The sequence below is a fragment of the Miniopterus natalensis genome, chromosome 5, assembly GCF_054644295.1.
Source record: "Miniopterus natalensis isolate mMinNat1 chromosome 5, mMinNat1.hap1, whole genome shotgun sequence".
NCBI classification, from domain to species: Eukaryota; Metazoa; Chordata; class Mammalia; order Chiroptera; family Miniopteridae; genus Miniopterus; species Miniopterus natalensis.
Window position 1 is genome coordinate 26,072,099 of NC_142085.1, and position 23,958 is coordinate 26,096,056.

Consider the following 23,958-nt stretch of genomic DNA (forward strand, 5'->3'; position numbering starts at 1 on the left):
GTTTCAAATTTTCAGTTTTATTTTTTTATACATGTTTATTTACACTAAGCTTCCTACTGTTAGGTGTGTAGCCCATTTCTTTCTGTCTCGGTTAAAATATAGTTATTTTGTAATTAGTCTCATTTAGAATCTTAGCACAGAGTTGCATGCATGTTGGTCTTTGTTTAATAGCTTGTAATAGCGCCTGTTTTACTTTTGACAAAAATATATTTTGACAGATCTTGGAAGCGCCTTGATAGCCTTGGGTCTGGTTGTCCTCTTCCTGCCTAGAGAGGAGAGAAACCTCATTTATAGAACTTCTATTTGCTAGGCTCTGTGCTAGTTGCAAGGTACTCTTGAAGTAGAAATGTATCCTTATTTTGCAGATGAGGAAATGAAATTTGCCAATAAGCCACCTGCTCAAGTGGTGGAACTGAGCTTTGAATATAGATTCTCGTCCCTCACAGTCTCAAGTGCACATCGCTCTAGGCCGCTGCCGTGTGTGTTTCACGTCTTACCTCTGATAAGCTAATTTGAGATACACTAATCTTTGTCTTCCATTTTACCTACTAATTTTTGACAAATACTAATCTTTGATATATACTAAGCTTTCTATGTCTGTACTCTCATTCCTTAGTACTTGATGTCTTATATTAACTAATTCCTGGTTATTTTGCTTGTCAGATCAAGAACCCTAACCCTAAACCTCTCCCGTTGAGGTTTTACTGAGCTGGACTAAGATTATTCTTGATGTATAATCATTGGCTTCTCTTTCATATGTTGCTTATTTGCATTCCATTTATTTCAACACTGATTGTTTTAATCATGGTTCTTATTGCTTGTTTTTTTTCTTCATTCTACCTTTTTTGTTTGTTACACCCATTTTGTTTGAGATATACACTTAAACATTTTTTTTACTGGCAACTTGAGGATATTGGCGTAATGAAAGGAAGGTGGAGTGATGCAAAGCATGTGGTATTTGAATTCCAAACGCCTTAATCTGAGTATTAGCATGTCACTTATTTTCTGAGCCTCCGTTTTCCTACTCTCAAATAAGGCAATGTCCAGAAGTACTTTGAAAACTCGAAAGCCCAATGTAGATGTTCTTTCTTTAGTAGTTCTGCTGTTTCTATCTATATTTGTAGATTTCTTGTAACTGTGGGATGGTATCCGATATAAATACAGATACATTTTAAGATGTATTTAATAGCATGTAATAGTTTTGTGTCATCAGATCATGTTCCCCTTGTTAACAGTTTTTAAGGCTGAGTTTTTTTGTTGCAAGCCCAGCAATGGACTAAGTCATTGAAAGACATTTAAAGTAGTCTCTCTTCTCAAGTGCAAGCTAAGAAATGTTAATAAACAAGAGAAAATAAAAGAATGTAGAATGAACAGCTAGGATATGTAGGTATGTGTATACAATTTTTGATGGTTGGTATTTTGTCATTTTGTGTCAGTGTTAGAAACAATTATCTTTTCATTTGTCAAACATCTTTTTCAATACTTGCCATGTGCAGGCAGGTACTGAGGAAGGTCTGGGGATACTGGGAGTTAAGAGAGTATATTAAGAGAAAGGAATACCAATACAATGTAATTATCCTGTTTAGAGGAATGCCTGTGATGAAGTTGGGACAAAAGAGGTCCATCTAGAGGGGTCAAGGAAGCCTTTTACTAAATTCTTGAGCTGAGGTTTGGAACATGATCAGAGAAGAGTTAGTTGGACTAGTGGAGAAACAGGAGCCAGGCAATGGGGTGAAGGAATCAGTATGTGCAAGGGTATGGGACCATTTTGTTTCTGGTTTCAGATTTGTAAGAAACGGCCTTTATGAGGCCAGAACTGGATATTAAACTGAAGACAGAGGACACATTACCCATGAGAACATATTGCTTCCTACCTATTCAAAGTGTACTGTTTGTGTAACCTTTACTTACAAGGTTATAGAAATTGTCTAGAGGTTCGTTTGTACCATAGTCCACTATAGACATTTAGAGCAATTCTTTTTCTTCGTGAACTGAGCCAAAGGAGAGCTCTTAGTCAGTGCACCTGTAGCCCTAGGGACAGCTCAAGCATTGAAATGGAACTGAGGCACTGGCAGAAAATAACTGAAGATGAACAGGATGATGCCACTGAAGTGGAACATGACGTCTCGTTAGTAGTGTATAGTTGCAGACTTCAAGATTGCCTGTTGGCAGTGTGTCCTCAGAGTAGCTAGAAATGTGGGTACTTTCCCTGTGTGTTGGCTCACAGATCATTTGTAGGTGGACTTGGGGAAAATGAAGATGTCTCTAAAAATGTTGCTTCATTGGAGTTAGGAGGTATTTTATTGAAGGAAGGACCTGTGAACTTTGTGCTAGTGTTATCTCCAGCAGCACCCAAAGCACATTTTGTCAACTTCCTATTTGTTTTTTCTCTGGTTTGAGTTTCTTGCTGTTGTTGCCACTTTGACTTCTCTCTGCTTAATTCACCCTTTTTTCTCGCCGTGCCAGAGGTGGACCAGTGGCACTCAGGATAAAAATGTTGTAACTCCTCTTTGACTTGCTTTATATTCTGAGGTATTTTTAAGTTCCAATGTTACATTTACTTATTTTTTGTCCTATACTGAAGGAGAATCAAAGTCATTCTTTATAGGAGGGGATTTTTATACATATAAGTATTGGCAGTTTACCCAAAAGACAATACAGGAAGTATCTTATTTAACAGGCTCAGTGGTACTAGCCTTCTTAACCGACTAAATTACTTTACAGAATGGGGTATGTCTGTATGTTTTAAAATTTGTTCATATAAAGCAGATGTTCTGTGTACTTTGTAAACAGAAACCATTTGTGGTGGGAAGGAGATGGCTTTGTACAAAAGGGTGGTTTCCTGGTTCCAAAGCTTTGCTGCTGGAGATGGTAAATAAATATTGTACTGCTTTGCTGTGTCTATTTCTTCTGCTCTATCTATATTTGAATATAAAGTTCTTGAGGAAAATTGTTGCTTTTCAAAATGTTATTTGGAACATGACTTGAGTTATAAGTTGGACAGAAGAAACTTCTGGTAAACAGCACTTCTTGGGGTGTAAACTTAAGACCAACCTGTGGACCAAAGCTTTAGGATGGGCAATAATCGGGCTTTGAAATTTGACTTTGTATGAAGTAGTACATTTTCAGGAACTCTGTTCAAACTAAGTGCACTAGTCAGGTGGATATAGTACAATTTGCAAAGTTAATTTGTGCAACTTTTGCATTTGGTTGCTCCTTTGAGCTTCTTTGAACTTGGGATCCCTTACATAGAAGATAAAGAGGTAGGAGGGAATAATCATCCTCCAGTTGGTGCCCCTCTGTCTAATCAGTGCCAGCTGGCACTCAGAGCGAACAACAGTAAATAACCCCCTGCCTGTATTGTTCTATCTATATTCCCTCTCCCTTTTCTTCACTTCCCCCTTCCTCCTACTAATTTCATCTTTTTTTGTTACTGGCTTTTTTAGTAGCCAAAAAGTGCCTTGGTGAGTCAGATAGGGAACTGGGTTGTTGTCATCACTTCTTCGGATAATAACTATTTTTACAGAGTGCTTTCTCACAGAGTATATCACCCTGTGCATGGTCTATTTCACAGAGTGGTCCAATGAGTATATTCATATTTTCATTAAAAAGTAATGTAGAAAATGCTTAATTTTATCATTTTTGTTACTCAAGAACTAAAGTGCTTTTTAGAGATTAATAATAATGATTTTAAAATATAAATCATTTGCCTATCATAAAAAAGCCACAAAGTGATCCACTGCCACAAGTTGTTATAAAATGATCATTTCTCGTGTGAAGCCCCTCTTTTCAGTACTGAGTTTCTAGAAATTGCTTCACAAAAGCAGAATTGCTACTTTTATTTCCTTTAACTTGATCTTGGCAAGTATTTCTGGAAAACTGATTTAGTTAGTTAATGGCAGTAACAACTGACTTGGAGGCTCAACTTTTGGGTGAGCAGATGAGTGAAAAGTAAAGTGAAAGATTTGCCTGTATTTAATATTTGAGAAAATTTGGATGCAGAAATTCTTACCAAATATTACCAAACCAAATTCTACAATAGATTGAAAGGATCATACAACATGATCAAGTGGGATTTATTCTAGGGATTCAAGGATGGCTCAACATTTGGAAATCAATCCATATGAACACCACGTAGACAAAATGAAGGGTAAAATCATATGGTCATCACAATAGAAACAGAAAAAGCTTTTGACAAAATTCAAGATCCATTTATGGTGAAAACCCAAGCAAAGTGCATGTAGAGGGAATGTACCTCAACATAATTAAAGCCATACATGACAAACTCCCAGTTAACATAATTAACAGTAAAAAGTTGAAAGCTTTTCCTCTGGGAACAAGACAAGGATGCCCATTCTTGCCACTTTATTCAACATAGTATTAGAAATCCTAGCCAGGGCAGTTAGGCCAGAGAAAGAAAAGGCAATCCAATTGGAGATCAGAAAGGAAGAAGTAAAACCGTCACTATTTGCAGATGACATATATAGATGGTCCCTGAGTTAAGATGATTTGACTTACGATATTTTGACATTAGGGATGGTGTGAAAGGGATATTCAGTAGAAACAGGCTGGGCTAAGCTATGATGTTTGGTAAGTTAGGTGTATTAAGTGCATTTTCGACTTAGAACATTATCAACTTAAGGTGAGTTTATTGGGATGTAACTCCATCATAAGTCAAGGAACAACTGTATATAGAAAACCCTAAAGATTCCAGCAAAAAATAGGACTAATAAATGAATTCATTAAAGTTGCAGGATAAAAAATCAACATACAGAAGTTTTATACACTAATAACAAACTGTCAGAAGAAATTAAGAAAATCTCATATTTGCATCAAAAAAAAATAAAATACCTACGTATAACTGTAACCAGGGAAATGAAAGACCTGTACACTGAAAACGCCTAAGATGCTGGTGAAAGAAATTGAAGAAGGCGCAAATAAATGGACATAATTTTGTGCTCATGGATAGAATTAATGTTAAAATGTCTGTAATACCCAATGCATGTACAGATTCAGTGCTATTCTTACCAAAATTCAAACAGCATTTTTCATAGAACTGGAACAAATCTAAAATGTATATGGAATTATAAAATAACTCAAATAGCCAAAGCAATCTTGAGAAAGAACAAAGTTGGAGATAGCACACTGTCTGGTTTCAAACTACATTACAAAGCTATAATAATCAAAACAGTGTGGTTATGGTGTAAAAACATACATAGATCAATGGAACCAAATAGAAAGCCCAGAAATAAACCCACACATACATGGTCAATTAATTTATGACAAAAGACAGTCTCTTGTATTAGTGGGAAAACTGGACAGCCTGATGCAAAAGTATGAAACTAGCCATTATCTTACACCATACATAAAAATTAACTCAAAGTGAATTAAAGACTTGAATGTAAGACCTGGAAACATAAAACTAGAAGGGAACAGGCAGTAAACTCCTTGACATCAGTCTTGACATTGCATTTTTGGATGACTCCAAAAGCAAGGGCAACAAAAAGAGTGGGACTATATCAAACTAAACTGCACAGCAAAGGAAACCATCAAAATGAAAAGGCAGTCTACTGAATGGGAGAAAATTTTTGCCGATTACATATTCAATAAGGGGTTAATATCCAAAATATATAAATAACTTAATAGCAAAAAAACCCACAATTTGATTAAAAATGGACAGAGGACTTAGACTTTTTCTAAAGAAGGCCCACAGATGGCCAACGGGTACACTGAAAGGTTTTCAACATCATTAATTATCAGGGAAATGCAAATCAAAGCCACAATGAGATACTACTTCACACCTATTAGAATGTCTTATCAAAATGACAAGAAATAAGTGTTAAAGAAGATGTGGAGAAAGGGGAACCCTCATACACTGTTGGTGGGAATGTAATTTGATGCAGCCACTATGGAAAACAATATGGAGATACCTCAAAAAATTTAAAAATAGTATTACCGTATGATCTAGCTATTCCACTCTGGGTATTTGGAGGGGGGTGGGGGGAAGGCAACCAGAAAATACTAATTCAAAAAGATATATGTACCCATATGTTCATTGCAGCATTGTTTATAGTAGCCAAGGTATAGGAACAACCTAAGTGTCTACTGATGGATGAGTAGATAAGAAGATGTGGTATGTGTATACACACACCCAATGGAATAATACTCAGCCATAAAAAACAACAAGGAAATCTTGTCACAAAAATCAGTGATGTTTGTGACAACATGGATGGATCTTGAGGGTATTATGCTAAGTGAAATAAGTTAGAGAAAGACAAATATCCTCTGCTTTCATTTGTATGTACAATGTAAACTTGTAGACACAGAAGACAGATCGGTGGTTATCTGAGGGGAAAAGGGTTGGAGGATGGACAAAATGAGTGAAGGGGGGTCAATTATATGGTGACAGATGATAAATAGACTTACTTTGGTGATTACTTTGTAGTGTATACAAAGGTCAAGTTATTATGTTGTGTGCCTATAACTAATATAATGTTAAATACCAATTTTACCTCAAATTTAAAAGAAGAAAAAATATTTGAGAACAAACATTTATTCAAGAGACCTTAGAAAAGTTTTATAAAACAGCTTGCAGCCAGTTTTTTCAGCATTCAATACCAAGGCTAGTTTTTAATGCCAAAGTGGGGTTGGCAAGCATGTGGCACTTAGCTTTCTAAACCATAATACATTTTAGAATTGAGAGTGAATGTTTCAAGAAATAAGCATTCCTAAATGAGTATTAAAAGAAAGTCCACTCGGAAGTCATTTCAGTATGCATACATCAAGACTAGCCAGATGAACAGGAATTCAGTTTCTGGTAAAAATTCTGTGGAATAATTAGCTTCCTTTTGAATAAGTCTTTTAAACATTGAGAAATTACATCTGTGATGGGAAAAGCTAAGAATCTTGCTTTCTATATTTACTATGCAAACCAGAAAAGAGGAAGGTCAGGTTTAAGCTTAATAGTATAAATATATATATATATATATTTTTTAAGTGACTGGGTACTTCCCCTTTTTTTAAAGTACATTTTTATTGATTTCAGAGAGAGGAAGGGAGAGAGAGAGAGAAACATCATTGATGAGAGAGAGTCGTTGATCAGCCTGGCCTCTAATTGGGGATTGAGCCCAAAACCTGGGCATGTGCCCTGACCGGGAATCAAACTGTGACCTCTTGGTTCATAGGTTGATGCTCAACCACTGAGCCATGCTGGCCGGGCTCAGTAATTTTAAGTTTTAACTTTTAATTTGACTATATGTACTTTTTAATATTTTTAATACATTTTAAACTGCAAATCAGTACATATGCTTTGGATTTTTTAAAGCATAGATGTAATTAAAGAAAAATACAAATTTATAAGTATGTTTTAGCTAAATGCGTTTTGCTTTAAAGTGATAATGGTGTTTGACATCAAAACTGTAAAAATATTTACCCAGTAAGCCATTAATTCTGTTGAACTGAAAATGACTTGCCCTAATTCTTGATTAACATCTATTTGTGTTAGGTTTGGAAGAGAATGTAATCTAATCATTGTATCACTAGAGACAAAAATCTAGAGAAATAAATAAATAAAACTTACTAATAGATTATGTTCCTCCTAAATATAAAATTTTCATGTCTTTATAAAGGGTATATGTTAAACTTACATTTTTATAAGGCATAAATTAGTGATTTAAACCAAATCCATTACATTTTCAAATAAGAGATTGAGATTCTCAACACTTTTTGTCCTTATACACTCTGGTTCATTAATAAGTGAAATTTTGTTAATTTTATTGCATATGCTGATTGTAGAAATATTAGAAAATGGAATTTAAAAAGAGAAAACTCCAGTCAGAAATAACTACAGTGGTACCTCGGTTTTCGAATGTAATCCGTTCCAGGGGACCATTCGAGTTCTGAAATGTTCGAAAACTGAGGGATCCATAGCCGACAGCTAGGACTCAGGATCTTGCCCTCAGTGGGAGCCGTGGGGCATGTTCGACTTCCGAGGTGTGTTAAAAAACTGAAGCATTTACTTCCAGGTTTACGGCGTTCGTAAACCGAAATGTTGGTCAACAGAGGTGTTTGAAAACTGAGGTACCACTGTATTAACATTTTTATTTATAGCCTTCTAGATTTTACTTGTATATTTTCCAAAAAAAAAGAAATCATTTTTACTTTAAAACGAACAAGTGATAGGGAAAAAAGACATTGTAATTCATACAGATGATAGCTTCATTGATTAGTGGGATTTTGTGTCATGTCATTAATTTGCCTATTTAACAATTTCGTATGCTTTATTTTACAGTTCACATAGCAAATCACAGTTTCATAGCAATGTTAAAAATTTTAATAGTTTCCAGGAAATTTTGTTAGCTCATTAAACTTGATTAGTAAATGAAAGTGTTAATTATTTTGATGAAAACTGGAATTCTCATTGGACGTGACTCCTGATCTTCCATACTCAGGATTGTGAGTTCATGGTCAGAACTGGCTTCAAGTTCAATTTCGAAGTTTAAAGTGGTTATTGGTGTGTGTAGCAAAAGAGAAATTAGGACAGCTCAACTAGTTTTTCACAAGGCTAAATTTGCTCAATATGCAACTGCTAAAGGGAACTTAAAAGTATTAGTTTGAGATTATCTCTTTATTATGAAATGATGGTTACCATTCATATTAGTTTCTGAATGTATCAATTCTTTGAATTACCTGTTAGACCTCTGTGCAAAATAAAGCCCTCTGCGACCTTATGGGTAAAATCCCTAACATGCATTTTAATATTAATGATCTCTCTGTTTTTTCAGTACCATTATGTTCTCCCAGAACCACAGATGAGTGTAATTCAGTAAGCTCTAGAGGCCATCCCTCATGTTGGATCACCCACAATAGAAATCCAAGGGGCTTGGCTTTCTGGAGAGAGCGAGTGTTCATAGATAACCCATTATTCATGCTTGGCTTTAACCAGCAAGTGATGGGAAGAATCATATGAATATTGCACCCTGCTTCATTTACTTAATTTCCCCCCTAGTTTAATGGAAAACATTTTTACTTAAGTACTTTAATTTTTTTAATATATTTTTAAATGGCAAGGGTTTCAAAGATGAAGTTCTTCCTTTCTCTAGCTACCATTCTTTCCCCCGTACTCCCAGCAGGTTCAAAATCTACTTATCTGTGTCTAATATAGATGGCAGCCAGAGTTTTTTCTGTTTGTTTTAAGAAGAAAAAAAAAAACTTCCCCTTCAATGGGGAGGAAAAGAAAACCAAAAATTCTAAATGTCTTTTGTTGTCAACATCAGGGTTGTCAGGTCTTTTGAGCCCTTCAAAGTTAGGAAAGATTAGAATTTGCTGGAAATAACAGAAGTAATCTTTTCATTGACATAACTGTGTACTTAGATATAAGATAACATAGGCTACTTATAGCTAAATGGAAGAAGAAGAATTTTAGCAAATACCAGTAGGTTTTATTTATTTAACCTTTAAAAGGTAATGTTTTAGGGTTCGAGATTAATTTTATAATGAAGCCAAAGATAACTAAACAAATGTTTGAATGTTGATTAAAGGGCTAAGGGCTATGGCCAGTTTTCTCAGTGGTTAGAGCATCAGCCTGCGACCAGAGGGTCTCAGGTTTAATTCCTGGTCAAGGGCATGTACCTCATCAGTTGCAGGCTCTTTCCCTGGCCCTGGTCTGGGCAAATGCAGGAGGCATCCAATCGATGTGTCTCTTTCACATTGATTCTCCTCTCTCTCCCCCACCTCTTCCCTCCCCTCCACTCTCTAAAAAAAGAAAATCAATGAAAAAAGTATCCTCAGGTGAGGATTAAAAAATAATAATAAAGGGCTAACGGAGTAAAGTTTTAGGAACATACTTGTATTTTGTGACTAAGTGGATTACTCAGAAATTTTCCCATTAGATAGATAAACACTATTTTTCTGACTTTAATTTTCATTTAGCTTTGTGTCCACAGTATATTTATAATTTATAAATCAGAATAATTAATTGTGCTTTAAAGTAAACTTTAAGAAGAATAAGTATGTAAAGTCTTCCTGAATGAGTATAACTTCAGAAGTTATTTGGAATGGGTGTTTTATTGTGGCCTAGGGAAAAGTAAAGTGATAATAGAACCATTAGTTCAAGGGTAGCTCTTCCTGCATTAGTAACATCTTAATTAATCCAAAACATGGCTTTTGTCCTGTCCCCAAAATATTCACGTTGTTGTGACACACATTTTTTTTAAGTAAACACTAATTTATACCTTGTCTACCACTCTCATGTATTAATATGAGCTTGGTTTACCTGGCCTCCCAAGCATGACTTTTGCTGGAGTTTAAAACCTAAAAAATGTTATCCCTATCAGGAAAACTAATACACTCTAGGCCCATGTTTAAACATTATTAGCTTCCATATATGAAAAAATGTTTTAGAATCTACTCTGAATTTCCTTCTCAAGGTAGTACCTACATTTTAAATAAAGAGATACTACTTTTTTTTCTCTTCCTAAGGAGTAAATTTAATTTGCTTTTAAAGAGGGAAATTTGCCTCAACTAAAGGATCAGAGCTCAGATAAACAGCTTTTTATGACTAATTTCTAATAAGCTACATTACCCAATGATTTGTAAAATGATGTTTTGAAGTTAGTAGAATGTCACCTACTACCCGGTTCAGTAGTGTAGGCTTAGCAAGTGGTCTGGAAGTTAGCTGGGACTACTTCTCCCCAAAGTGATCCTGTGAGCATTCCTTATTGCAAAGATGTATCCTGACCCTGAAAATATGAATTTGGCCCTTTTATGTATGCTCAGTTCAGTGTAACTTCTGTGTACTTGCAAAATCACACCTGCTATTGGACTTGGTTGATGGAACTCTGCTACCCCACTTTAGATAAACTGAATTGTACTTATATGATTGATTTTCTTAAAAAGTAACATTTTAGATAATAACCCAATCTTTCTAGTAGAAAATTTTTTAAGACTTTATTATTATTTTTTAGAAGTTTTACATTCACAGCAAATTGAGAGGAAGGTACAGAGATTTCCCATATATCATCTATTCCCAGACATGCATAGCTTACCCCATTATGAACATCCCCTAATATAGTGGTACATTTGTTAATAGCTGATGAACCTTAGTTGACACATCACTATCACCCTAAGCCCATTAGTGATCACTCTTGTTGTAATTCTGCGGGTTTGGACAAATGTATAATTAAAGGTATCCACCTTTATAGTATTATACAGAATAGTTTTACTGCCCTAAAAATTCTCTGTATTCTGCCAATTCATCCCTCTCCACCCCACCCCCAACCCCTGACAACTACAGATCTTTTTACTGTCACCATAATTTTGCCTTTTCCAGAATTCCATATAGTTAGAATCATGCAGTATGTAGCCTTTTTAGATTGGCTTGTTTCATTTAGTGATACGTATTTCAGTTTCCTCAATGTCATTTCATGGCTTGATAGCTTATTTCTTTTTAGCACTGAATAATACTTATCACCTGGATGTACCACAGTTTATCCATTCACCTACTAAAGGACATCTTGGTTGCTTTCAAGTTTTGGCAGTTATTCATAAAGCTGTTATAAATATCTAATTACACAGGTTACTTCACCCCTAACTACCTGCTTTTTCTTTTAAAATATGTTTTTATTGACTTCAGAGAGGAAGGGAAAGGGGGAGAGATTGAAATACCAATGATGAGAGAGAGTTATTGATCGGCTGCCTCCTGCATGCCCGGCCTTGGGGATGGAGCCCACAACTGGGGCATGTGTCCTGATCAGGAATCGAACCCTGACCTCCTGGTTCATTGGTCGACGCTCAACTACTGAGCCAAGCTGGCTGGGCTACTGCTTGTTTTATTTACACCTTTTTCTTAGGAAGATTATGTCATCTGTGAACAAAGAAGGTTTTATTTTTTCCTTGGTTTGTGGTTCACTGATACTGACTTGGGAAAATTTTCAGTTATCTCCTCATGTATATTTGTTCTGTTTATTACTTCTTTCATTATTTCCATTATGCATATCTTTTGTACTAGTCGTTGGGTATTCTGTTGTATTTTTCAGTCTTTTTTCTCTTTGTTTTTCAGTTTTGGAAGTTTCTGTTGACATATTCTCAGGCACTGAGATTCTTTCCTCAGCAGTGTGCAGTCTACTAATAAGTCCATCAAAAGCATTCTTCTTTTCAGTTAGAGTATTTTTGATCTCTAAAGCATTTCTCTGGTTCTTTCTTAGGATTTCCATCTCTCTTACTTACATTACATATCTGTTCTTGCATGTTGACAGTTTTTTAGCATATTAATCATAGTTGTTTTAAATTCCTCATCTGATTATTCCAGCACCATGTCTGCCATTCTGTGCTTGCTCTGACTCTTAAGACTGGTTTTTGCATTTCAGTATGCCTTGTAATTTTTTGTTGAGTGGTGGACAAGATGTATGAAGTAAAGGAAACTGGTAAACAGGCCTGTAGTAATGCAGTGGTAGGTATGGGAGAAGTGGTGGCATTCTTTAGTCCTGTGATTAGGTCTCCGTCTTGGTAAGCCTGTGTCCTGGGACTGAACTTCAGCAGTCCTTCTCAGTCCCTCCCTTCAGTGGGGCAGGCTAGCTAGAGGGGCCTGGATTGGGTATATCCCTTACCCCATGTGGAAAGCTGAAGGGACTTGGAGTTGGGTATTTCGCTTCTACCAGGTTAGTTAAACTCTGATAAAACTCTAGCAGGTTAGGCTCTGGTAAAATAGTTTCTCTGAGGGCAGACCTTGTTAAGAACAGAATGATCTGGCATATTCCTCCCAGCTGTTGGAAGCGTGAGGCGATTTTCTCCATTCTTCACTGTGAGAGAACCTGGTAGACTCCTGGAGACAAACTCACAAAAGTATGAGAGCCCCCCATGGCTGGGTCCCCCTGGAGTTTTTAACTGTAGACTTGTCCACACTGAGCTTCAAGTAGTTCAATTACAGTTCAGGTTTTCCTACTCAGTACTGGTTCCTGCTGTGGTTTCTACTCATGGGTTTCCTCTCTACTAAGTTGTGATTCTTTACATCTGCCCTCCTGTCGCTCTCATTTGGGGGGCAGCAGTTTATATTGCCACCCCACTTTGATGAATCTAAGAAAAGATGATGACTTAATCAGTTTGTTCAGCTTTTTGCTCATTGTTAGGATGGAGTGGCAGCTTCTAAGCTCCTCACATGCTGGACCAGGAACTGGAAGTTAGATCTACTTTTTTAAATCAATAGTTTCTCTTAAGTAAATACTGTCCTGGCATTGCTGAAAAAACAGAGCTAAGGATGTTTGTACTTTTAGACTGTGGACTAGTGGCTTGATAGCATTACCTTATAGACTCAGCGCAAAGCAGTGCCACACTTTTCAATATACAGATGATTATAAAGTAAATATAGATGATAAATGTCCTAGCAGCTAGTTTATTTAACTTTGAAAACAAAGGTGCTGATGGATGGTTGGCTGACCTACAAAATACCACATATAAAATATAAAATATTTAAGACAGTTTCTTAGAAAGTTGATAATGTTAAAGGTAAGTAGTTCTTTAGTACAATAACTCTTTGGTAAATGGATATATGTTATCCCAAAGCTAAATTTGTTCATTAAAAAGAGTGAACATTATTTTTTCAATTATAGGTTAATGTTAAGCATAAAGACCATATTGACCATCAGAAGGATAAAGTTGCTTTAACTCTGGCTCGTCTGGCCCGCCATGTTGAAGTGGAGAAACAGCAAAAAGAAGAAAAGAATAGAGCATTCAGGGTATGTGGCTATTTTAATTGGTCTTTTACCAAATTATAGAATTGTTTAGAATACAGTTGTAAAGAGAAATTTGTAATAAAAAATATGTAATTGAATCCATGTTCAGCATTGACTGTAGATAGCACATCAGTTTAGTAGTAATTTATAATAGCTTTTTACATCTCTGTTTTTAGTTGTTGGATTCTAATTATATATGTATACAGGAAAAAAGGAAAAAATGGAATTACTTGAGTGGACTTTATTTTTGGAAATTAAAAATTATTGGATTACTCAAAGCAAATGAGCAATTAAAGGGTTTCTGGTTACTTTATCACAAGAGTGAAAATTATTTATCAGGTTTGTTGAAAGGTTATTTTCTACTAAATAGAGCCAGGCCACTTTCTCAAACTTCAACCTATTCTTTCAGATTAAATTGATTATTAAAAGGAAGAAATTTGAATCAGGATTGTAGAAGAGCTGCTATGTGGAAAACAAAGCCTAATTTAGAGTCTTGCATGATATAAATATTTTCCTTGACTTGCTTGACAAAGTCCCAAATGAAATTACTTAAAAAACTCCCTCAGTGTTGACAAATGTCTATTAAGATTAGAATGATGATGAGTTAGCTAAAAAAATAAAACCTTCTCAGTAGGATTTTAAAAATTGAAATTGAAATCAGGGCTCCTCCAGCAGCTATTTGATTTAGCAGGCCACTTAGCTTTTATAGATTTTGGCTTCAGTCTGCAAAGGAACAGAGTTGGAGATGATCTCCCAGGTTGGGACAAGTACTATGATTTTATAATTTTAACATCTGTGTTTGATTCCTTCAATATTTATTCATTGCTTATTATAAAGGAATGAATATATTTCTGTAGCCTCTGTTTTAGTATCTCCTAATTTGATACAGAATAAATTAATATTTAGATTTAGAAGTAGGTTTGTTTGGGGACTTTATTATGTAATACCAATTATATTAGAGCATAGTATTCTAATTGTATGTTTAAAATGCTTAAGGCGAACCAACATTTACAAAAACATAGATGTCACCTGAAGAGAACAAGTTCCTTTGTATGGTCAAGCTTCTTTGCAGACTCCATGTTGGGTCTCGAGGAACTAAGCTCAAAGGAGGAGGAGAGTCAGGCGGAGATAGAGAGGCCATCACATCAGGAGATGCGAAGTCAAAGTTCCAAGGCAAGGACTCCGCCCAGAGGGAAAGAGCCACCCCAGAGACCCACCAGGACAAAGTGGCCCCAGCGAGTTTCCTGGATTCCTCCAGGCAACCTAAACAAGAATGTCACTCAGCTGGTGACTGCTGCAATGGCAAGAGATATGGAGAAGCTGATGGATCCAGAGGTGGAAACCAGGCTTGAGGAGAGGTCGACTGAGGAGTTGGTTCAGCATGTCACTGCCAAGAATCTGACAGACCAGAAAGTCACATCTCTTGAAACCTCGATTAATGCTCTGGCAGTATTTGTTGGTCAGGTCCATGAAAAGCAAACAGAAATACTCTCCCTGATCAAAATGCTGCCAACAAAGGATGACATAAAGGTTCTCAATAAGAATGTTCTCCAGGTGGCATCATCTGTTCAACAAATGTCTGAATCAATTAATCAAATTACTGAGAAGCTCAACTATGTTCATGCACGCTTGGCTATACAGGATCCAATGCCAGTGATGACACCAGCCACAGCAATAGTCTCAGGTGCACCACCAGCTTCAGCATTATCTCTATACCCAGTTGCAGATTTAGCTGTAGCTACATCCTCATATTCTGTAGGTGATTTAGTACTTGATTAAAAACTAATAATAATAAATAAATAAAATACTTAAGGCATAGTGATATTAAAAGTAAGATGATTCTTTTCTGGCAGAAACACTATTCATTTTTAAGGAATATTTTTTACCAAAACTGTGTAGCTGCTTTTCCCAGGCAGTATTAATGGACACATAAATAATAAAACTTTCATGATGAGTTCAAAATCTTATGGTCACTATGACAACCAGGGTTTTTCTCAAGGGTAGTTTTAGCCTCCATCTATGCAAATGTTTGTTTTATTATTAAGACTTTACCTTAGCATTGAAGAAAGTTTTTTGAAGTTCTTGTTTAACCAATTGTAAAGAATAAATTTATCTTTCCTAAGAGAAGCTGACTCACACAGATGTTTTAGTTCACTGTTCGCTCTCCATTCATGATCTTTTTTTTTTTCCTATTTGATTGCCTTTATGGATAAGTTGTTTTTTTTTAAAACTAGATGACAGAAAACAAAAACAAACTACCCAGAAAGGAAGATAATGAAACTGAAATAAAAATAATTCTTGAAGAATTCTAGCAGGTGGTAGATAACACTGACTAAAAATCGATAATAGTAGAAAATATTTTTCAACTATTCTAGGCCTTTGTGAATGGTAGGTGTCTCACTATTAAAGTTGATTATCCATTTCTGATTCTTCCTGATTCAGTTTTACATGATCTCACTTATATGTGGAGTCTAATGAACAAAACAAACTGATGAACAAAATAGATGCAGAGACATAGAAGCGTGGAACAGACTGAGGAATCTCAGAGGGAAGGTGGGGAGAGATTAATCAAAGAACTTAAATACATATATGCATAACCTATGGACACTGACAATAGTGTGGTAAAGGGGGAAGAGGAAGTGGAGAGGGGAGGGGACCTATTGGGGGGACACACATCTGTAATACTTTCAACAATAAAGATAAATTAAAAAAAAATAAAGTTGTTTTTCCGTCTCTTATAATGGAGTGGTGTTAAAGAAAACAAAGAAAATTCATTAAAATCTTTGTTGGATAGATCACTGTCAGAGATAATGTGCTGTGCTGACTAGTTAACCAGCTCCAGCTATGCTTATTGATATTTCAGGAGTTAAGATGATTTGCAAGAAGTGATGTAACCGTAAAGTTTGTGGGAGTAGCTTTGTGATATAGAAAAAGGTGACTCATTTGGAGATGATTTTAGCCAGCAAATGTTTTTTGAGCATTGACTATGTTTGGCCACTGAGTTAAAATTCTATTGTGAGAAATGCCAGGGAACATTTTTTTAAAACTTTAAAAAAATGTTATTGGCAGTTGTTTAAAGTAAGTAGGCTACTAGCTGACATGTAGTAATATTTAATCTCAATATGCTATTTTAAGAGTTATTTATTATGATAGATTTTTGTAAAGAACTTCGATAAATCATGGTTTAATTTTGTAAATAAGAAAAAATCTTTATAGTCTACTGAAAGCTTGCCATATTGCTTTCTTTGGATAGACTAACTTTGTTTCTTACAGCATGTTATTCAGAACACTGATCCTATAGAATACACTTTGAAAAAAAAGTAAAAGGTGATTTATTAAGTTGGGATACTGCATACTCTCTGGATGGAAAATCATAGGCACATTATAGTACTCTAAGGTTTTGGAAGTCCTGCACTAAAGGAACCTTTTAAACTTGGTATTAAAACTAGTGTTTCTATACTTACTTAAGTTGATTACAGAGAATTTTTAAATTTATATAATACGTATTAACATCTTTGAGAATTTGTCTTCTATGGCTATCCTTTGAACAATATTGTAAGATTTTTTTCAAATGAAAATTCAGTTTGAATTTCCTTGTCCTTTTGGACAGAAGATCCTGTTATTGCTAACTAGGCCATTCATTATTCTGACGTGTCTTGCAAATCTAATGTTTATGAATTTGTCATTTCTTTTTATTTTATTTATTTATTATATGATTTAAAAAAATTTATTGGGGTGACTTTGGTTAGTATTATATAGGTTTCATGTGTGGGTTTCTATGTTACAAGATTTGCATATTGCATTGTGTACCCACCACCCAAAGTCAAATCTTCTCCCATCACCATATATTAGGAGCCCCTTCACCCTCCACCCCCTTCCCTTTGGCAACTACCACACAGCCATCTCTGTCTATGAGTTTCAGTTTTATATCCCACATATGAATGAAATCATATGGTTCTTAGCTTTTTCTGGCTGACTTGTTTCACTTAGCATAATATTCTCAAGGTCCATCTATGTTGTTGCAAATGGCAGTATTTCATCCTTTCTTATGGCTGAGTAGTATTCCATTGTGTACATGGACCACATCTTCTTTATCCAATCCTCTATCGCAGGACACTTTGGTTGTTTCCATGTGTTGGCCACCATGAATAATGCTGCAATGAATATAGGGGTGCATATATCTTTGCAAATACATGTTTTCGAGTTGTTTGGGTAGATACCCAGGAGAGGGATTGCTGGGTTATGTGGCAGCTCTATTCTTAATTTTTTGAGGAACCACCAGACTGCTTTCCATAGTGGTTGTACCTGTTTACATTCCCACCAGCAGTGAAAGAAGGTTCTCTTTTCTCTACAATCTCTCCAACACTTGTTATTGCTTGTCTTGTTGATAATAGCCACTCTTAACAGGTTTGAGGTGGTTTCTCATTGTAGTTTTGATTTGTATTTCCCTAATTACTAGTGAGATTGAACATCTTTTCATATATCTATTGGCTGTTTGTGTGTCTTCTTGAGAGAGGTGTCTGTTCAGGTCCTCTGCCCACTTTTTGATGGGGTTTGTTTGTTTGGTGTTGAGTTTTATGAGTTCTTTATATATTTTGGAAATTAAACCTTTGTCGGAGCTACTGTTTGCAAGTATCATCTCCCATCTGGTTGGCAGCCTCTTTGTTTTGTTGTCAATTTCTTTTGCTGTGCAGAAGCTTTTGGGTTTGATATATAGTCCTGTTCGTTTAGTTTTGCCTTTGGGGTCAAGTGCATAAAATGTTCTCTACAACCAAGATCCATAAGTTTGGTACGTATGTTTTCTTCTATGTAACTTATTGTTTTGGGTCCTATATTTAGGTCTTTGATCTATTTTGAGTTAATTTGTGTACATGGGGATAAACTGTAATCGTTTCATTCTTTTGCATGTGGCTTTTCAGTTTTCCCAGCACCAGTTATTGAAGAGAATATCTTTACTCCATTGTGTGTTTCTGGCTCCTTTGTTGAAAATTATCTGCCCATATACATGTGGTTTTGTATCTGGGCCCTGTATTCTGTTCCACTGATCTGTGTGTGTGTTTCTGTGCCAATACCATGCTGTTTTGATTATTGTAGTTCTGTAGTAGAATTTGAAGTCAGGTAGTGTGATACCTACCTCCAGCTTTGTTCTTTTTTCTCAGGATTGCTTTAGCTATTTGGGGTTGTTTGTCATCCATACAAATCTGGTGATTTCTTACTTGCTTCTTTAAAAAGTGACATTTGTATTTTGATGGGGATTGCATTAAATCTGTATATTGCTTTGTGTAATGCAGCCCTTTTAACTATGTTCATTCTTCCAATCCATGAACACAGAATATTTTTCCATTTTGTTGCGTTTTTTTCAATCTTTTTTTTTTAAAAATATATCTTTATTGATATCAGAGAGAGGAAGGGAGAGGGAGAGAGAGAGAGAAACATCAATGATGAGAGAGTCATTGATCGAGCCCGCCACCCAGGCATGTGCCCTGACCGGGAATCGAACCCCGATCGCCTGGATCCTAGGTCGATGCTCAACCACTGAGCCACGCCCGGCGGGGCTCAATCTCTTTTAATTATGCTTTGTAATTTTCAGTATATAGATCTTTCACGTTCTTTGTTAAGTTTATTCCTAGGTATTTTATTCTTTTGGTTGCAATTACAAAAGGAATTGTTTTTTTCATTTCTTTTTCTGAAGTTTTGTTAGTATACAGGAAGGCAATAGATTTTTGTACATTGATTTTGTGTCTTGCAACTTTACTGTATTGGTTTATTGTTTCTAATAGTTTTTTGGTGGAGTCTTTAGGATTTTCTGCATACAGAATCATGTCATCTGCAAAAAGTGACAGTTTTACTTCTTCCTTCCCTATTTGGATGCCTTTTCTTTCTTTCTCTTGCCTTATTGCTCTGGCTAGGACTTCCAGAACTATGTTGAGTAAGAGTGGTAAGAGTGGACATCCTTGTCTTGTTCCTGATCTTAGAGGAAAAACTTCCAGTTTTTCACCATTGAGTATGCTATTCGCAAAGGGTTTATCATATATGGCCTTTGTTATGTTGAGGTACTTTCCTTCTGTTCTTATTTTATTGACTGTTTTAATCCTAAATGAAGTTGTATCTTATCAAATGCTTTTACTGCATCTATTGATAAGATCATATCAGAGGATTTTTATCCTTTCTTTTGTTAATGTGGTGTATTACATTGATTGATTTACGTATGTTGAACCATCCTTGTGCCCCTGGATTAAACGCCACTTGATTGAAGTCAGAAGAAGGATGAAAATAATAAAAATTAGAGCAGAATTGAATAAAATAGAGAACAAAAAGACTATACAAAAAATTAATAAAACAAAGAGCTGGTTCTTTGAAAAAATTAATAAAATTTACAACCCCCTGACTAGATTCACTAAGGAAAATAGGGAAAAGACCCATATAAACAAAATCAGAAATGAGAGAAGAGAGGTCAACCACAGACATCACAGATATACAAAGGGTCATACTAGAATATTATGAAAGACTATACGCCACCAAATGCAATAACCTAGAAGAAATGGATGAGTTCCTAGAAATATATAACCTTCCTAGACCAAATCATAAAGAAATGGAAAATCTAAATAGACCAATCAGGAGTGAAGAAATTGAAACAACCATCAAAAACCTCCCAAAAAATAAAAGTCCAGGAACAGATGGCTTCACCAGTGAGTTCTACCAAATGTTCAAAGATTTAAAACCCACCCTTCTCAAACTCTTCCACAAAATTGAAGAAGAGGCAATACTCCCTAGCACATTTTATGAGGCTAATATAACCCTGATACCAAAACCTGGCAAGGATGACACAAAAAAAGAAAACTGCAGACCAGTATCTTTGGTGAATACAGATGCAAAAATCCTAAACAGAATACTAGCCAATTGAATACAGCAGTACATCAAAAAATCATTTCTTTTAAGAACACAAGCTTTTTGAGACATAGTTCTGTTTAAGTGCATGGATCCTAGAATCAAATTGGGAGAGTTTAAATCCTGGAATTGTTATTTATCCTTGGGCAATTTATTTGCCCTTTCTGTACTCCAGTTTCCCATTATAAAATGAGAATAAAAATAGTGCCTATTGCATAGGGTTATTGTGAGAATTATATCTAAAATGCTTTTCCAACAGTTCCTGTCACATGGGAAGTAGTTAGTAAATGTTAATTGTTACATGCAGCATGATTAGAGAATATGCAAATAGATTTATAAATAATATGACTAGAAAGATTTAGAGACTCTAGTAATCTAAAGCATCTAATTTAGTGGCTTGCACTGACCCGTTGCCTGTTTTGTAAATAAATTTTTATTGGAACGTAGCCATGCCCATTTGTTTGCATATTATTTGTGGCTGCTTTCATGCTACAGTGGCAGATTTGAGTAGTTGCAATAGAGACTGTATGGGCTACAAAGCTTAAAATATTTGCTATCTGGTCCTTTATGGGAAAAGTTTGCCAACCTTAAATGCTTTATATTGCCACAGGTTAAATACTAATAAGTGTCTGCTCAAAGTAATACTATTCACTGAATAAATATTTAATAGGCTTCTATGTACTTCACACAGTATAGGGTGGGGCAAAAGTAGTTTTACAGTTGTGAGTACTCGAAACACAGTTTATCCTTGTATTATTAATTATTGTATTATTTTCCATATGAACAACTGTAAACCTACTATGCCCCGCCCTGTGTATGAAAAATTGGAAAAAAGTATGAAAGTTTAAAAATGAAACTAATTATTCATATCTTCATTCCCAGATATAGCCATTAAATTTAATATATTTATTTTCAGCCTTTCCTCCCCTTTGCAGATAAAGTTACACATAACTTGAAATTAATCTTTGTTTATACTTGGCCATATTTGTTTAATAATACTTGGTGGCCTGCTTGATAACAAAAGTATGTTCCTACTTCATTGAAAAGTTTTCGTTAGTGTTTCTATTGACTCTAGTGAAATGTACTTACCATAATTTACTTAAACAGTGCCCAGTTGTTGGAGATGTAGGTTATAGTGAACTTTGTGCAGATATAGATAACATTGGCTCAACATCTTAGAGCATGAACCTTTGTTTTGACTTATCTCTTTGGGACTTAGCTGTGAGTTACAGGGATAAAGGGTAATCAGTACTTTCTGGTCACTGATGTGTTAAAATCTTTTTCTCAAGGAAACCATGTTAGTAATCATAGTTAATTGATTTTTTTCTTAATATCTTTAGGAAAAAATCGATTTTCAGCATGCTCATGGGTTACAAGAATTGGAATTTATTCGAGGACATTCTGATACAGAAGCAGCAAGACTGTGTGTGGACCAGTGGCTAAAAATGCCAGGTATTTTTTAGAGAGAAGAATGGAACGCTAAGGTTACCCAGCTTCCCTAAAACTTTAAGGCAGTATGTTCATTTTATTTGGTTGCTAATGAGTATATAAAGTATTGACATTTATTTTAGTGATTCTTAATAATGGCCTACTTTACCAGTTACCTTCCTACTTTGGCCAAAGTATATTTTGAGAGTAAGTAATACAGGTCATCCTTAAGCTCATTAGATACTGCTCATTTATTTATTTTTTAAAATTAAAAAAAAAATTTCTTTATTGATTTCAGAGAGAGGAAAGGAGAGAAAGAGAGATAGAAACATCAATGATGACAGAGTCATTGATTGGCTGCCTCCTGCACGCCCCCCACTGGGGATTGAGCCCACAACCCGGCATGTGCCCTGACCGGGAATCAAACCCGATCTCCTGGATCCTAGGTTGACGCTCAACCGCTGAGCCACGCCCTGCCGGGCTGCTCATTCATTTATGATTACATGAAATAGTACATGTGTCTGTGGGAGGGTATATAACAGGTTCCTTAAGGTCAGGAAAAGCTTCTCTGGGGAAATGGAATTTAATCTGAGATCTAAAGGATTAGTGTTTACTTATTTGTCAGTGCAGTCTATGTAAATATTCTGCAAGTGTCCACATGGGAGGATCATCTAAAGCCTTGGGTAGCCTCTTCACTAACTCCATGCAGACCTGAGGTTCCTGGAATTCTCATTGTGAAACATTTTCCCCTATGAGATAATTTGGTGAAATTTTTAAGAGCCAGTGGGACTGTGTCACCATGGCAACTTTTTTTTTTTTTTTTAATATATCTTTATTGATTTCAGAGGGAGGAAAGGAGAGGGAGAGAGAGAAACATCAATGATGAGAGAGTCATTGATCGAGCCTGCAACCCGGGCATGTGCCCTGACTGGGAATCGAACCCCGATCGCCTGGATCCTAGGTCGATGCTCAACCACTGAGCCACACCCGGCCGGGCACCATGGCAACTTTTCTAGTCTGTCTTGTAGAAGACCCACTAAGTCCTTAAAGGTTTGGGATATCTACAGAAATCTTAACTGTGGATTTAATTCAGCAGGAGGTTTAATTGCAAGAAGCCTTTAGAATTATCTGTGCATGCAGTGCTCAACTTTGAACCTGAATATCTTGTTCTAAAGTTCCTTTTTAGAGAGCTTCTTAAAAATAGTCAAACTAGCACTTATAAAATAATTCCAATAACTTGTAGATATTTTTATACTTGGCTACTCCCTGAAACTATTTCCTTCTTATCATCTAATCTGTTTGTGCCTGGCAAATTGGCACCTCACCCATCCTCCTTTTTAAATACTTTTTTCTTCTTACTTGCCTGTGGGGTTAGCCTACAGATAATACTCAACACTAGAGGTTGCTAGGTTTATTTATTCTACAGAAGTTTGGTTGCTCAGCCTTCTTTGATCCCACAGTGCTTTATTAATTTCTAATACAGTTTTTACCGTTATGTTGGGTTGATGTGTTTACATGTCTGTCTCTTCTACCATACCGTGTGCTCTGTGGGGATGGAGACCAATGCTTATTAATCCTATTTTGTGTCAGTGCCTAAAAAGAATGCTCAGCATAGAGATGCTCAATAAATTTTGGTTGAATATTATACCAAAGGAGGCTATATAAACATTTGTACATGAACATAGAAAACAAGCCTAGACCTTGGGTTCCAGATGTGATTTCATTCAGCTATATGAGAGAATTGTTTGGCATTCCAGACCTACTTTAGCAAAAGAGACTTAGAAATTATGGTAAATGGTTTTGCTTCTTGGAGTATTCTTTTAAGGCTAAGGTTATAAAAAAAATCATTTTTGATATTCATTCAGTTCTCAGTAGTTGTTAATGACTAGCTCTGTGGTTTCACTGTAGCTGCATT

The 23,958-nt window shown here is 35.7% G+C and overlaps 1 protein-coding gene across 3 annotated transcripts in view; it reads left to right on the forward strand.

Annotated features, from left to right (window-relative positions):
- ZNF451 (zinc finger protein 451) overlaps positions 1-23,958 on the forward strand; it is a 73,062-nt gene that overhangs the window by 15,803 nt on the left and 33,301 nt on the right. For all 3 annotated transcript variants that reach the window (XM_087817459.1, XM_087817460.1, XM_087817461.1), the window contains 2 exons: positions 13,605-13,730; positions 21,956-22,067. In XM_087817459.1, coding sequence (XP_087673585.1) covers positions 13,605-13,730; positions 21,956-22,067 — 238 coding nt within the window. The remainder of the gene's footprint in view (positions 1-13,604; positions 13,731-21,955; positions 22,068-23,958) is intronic.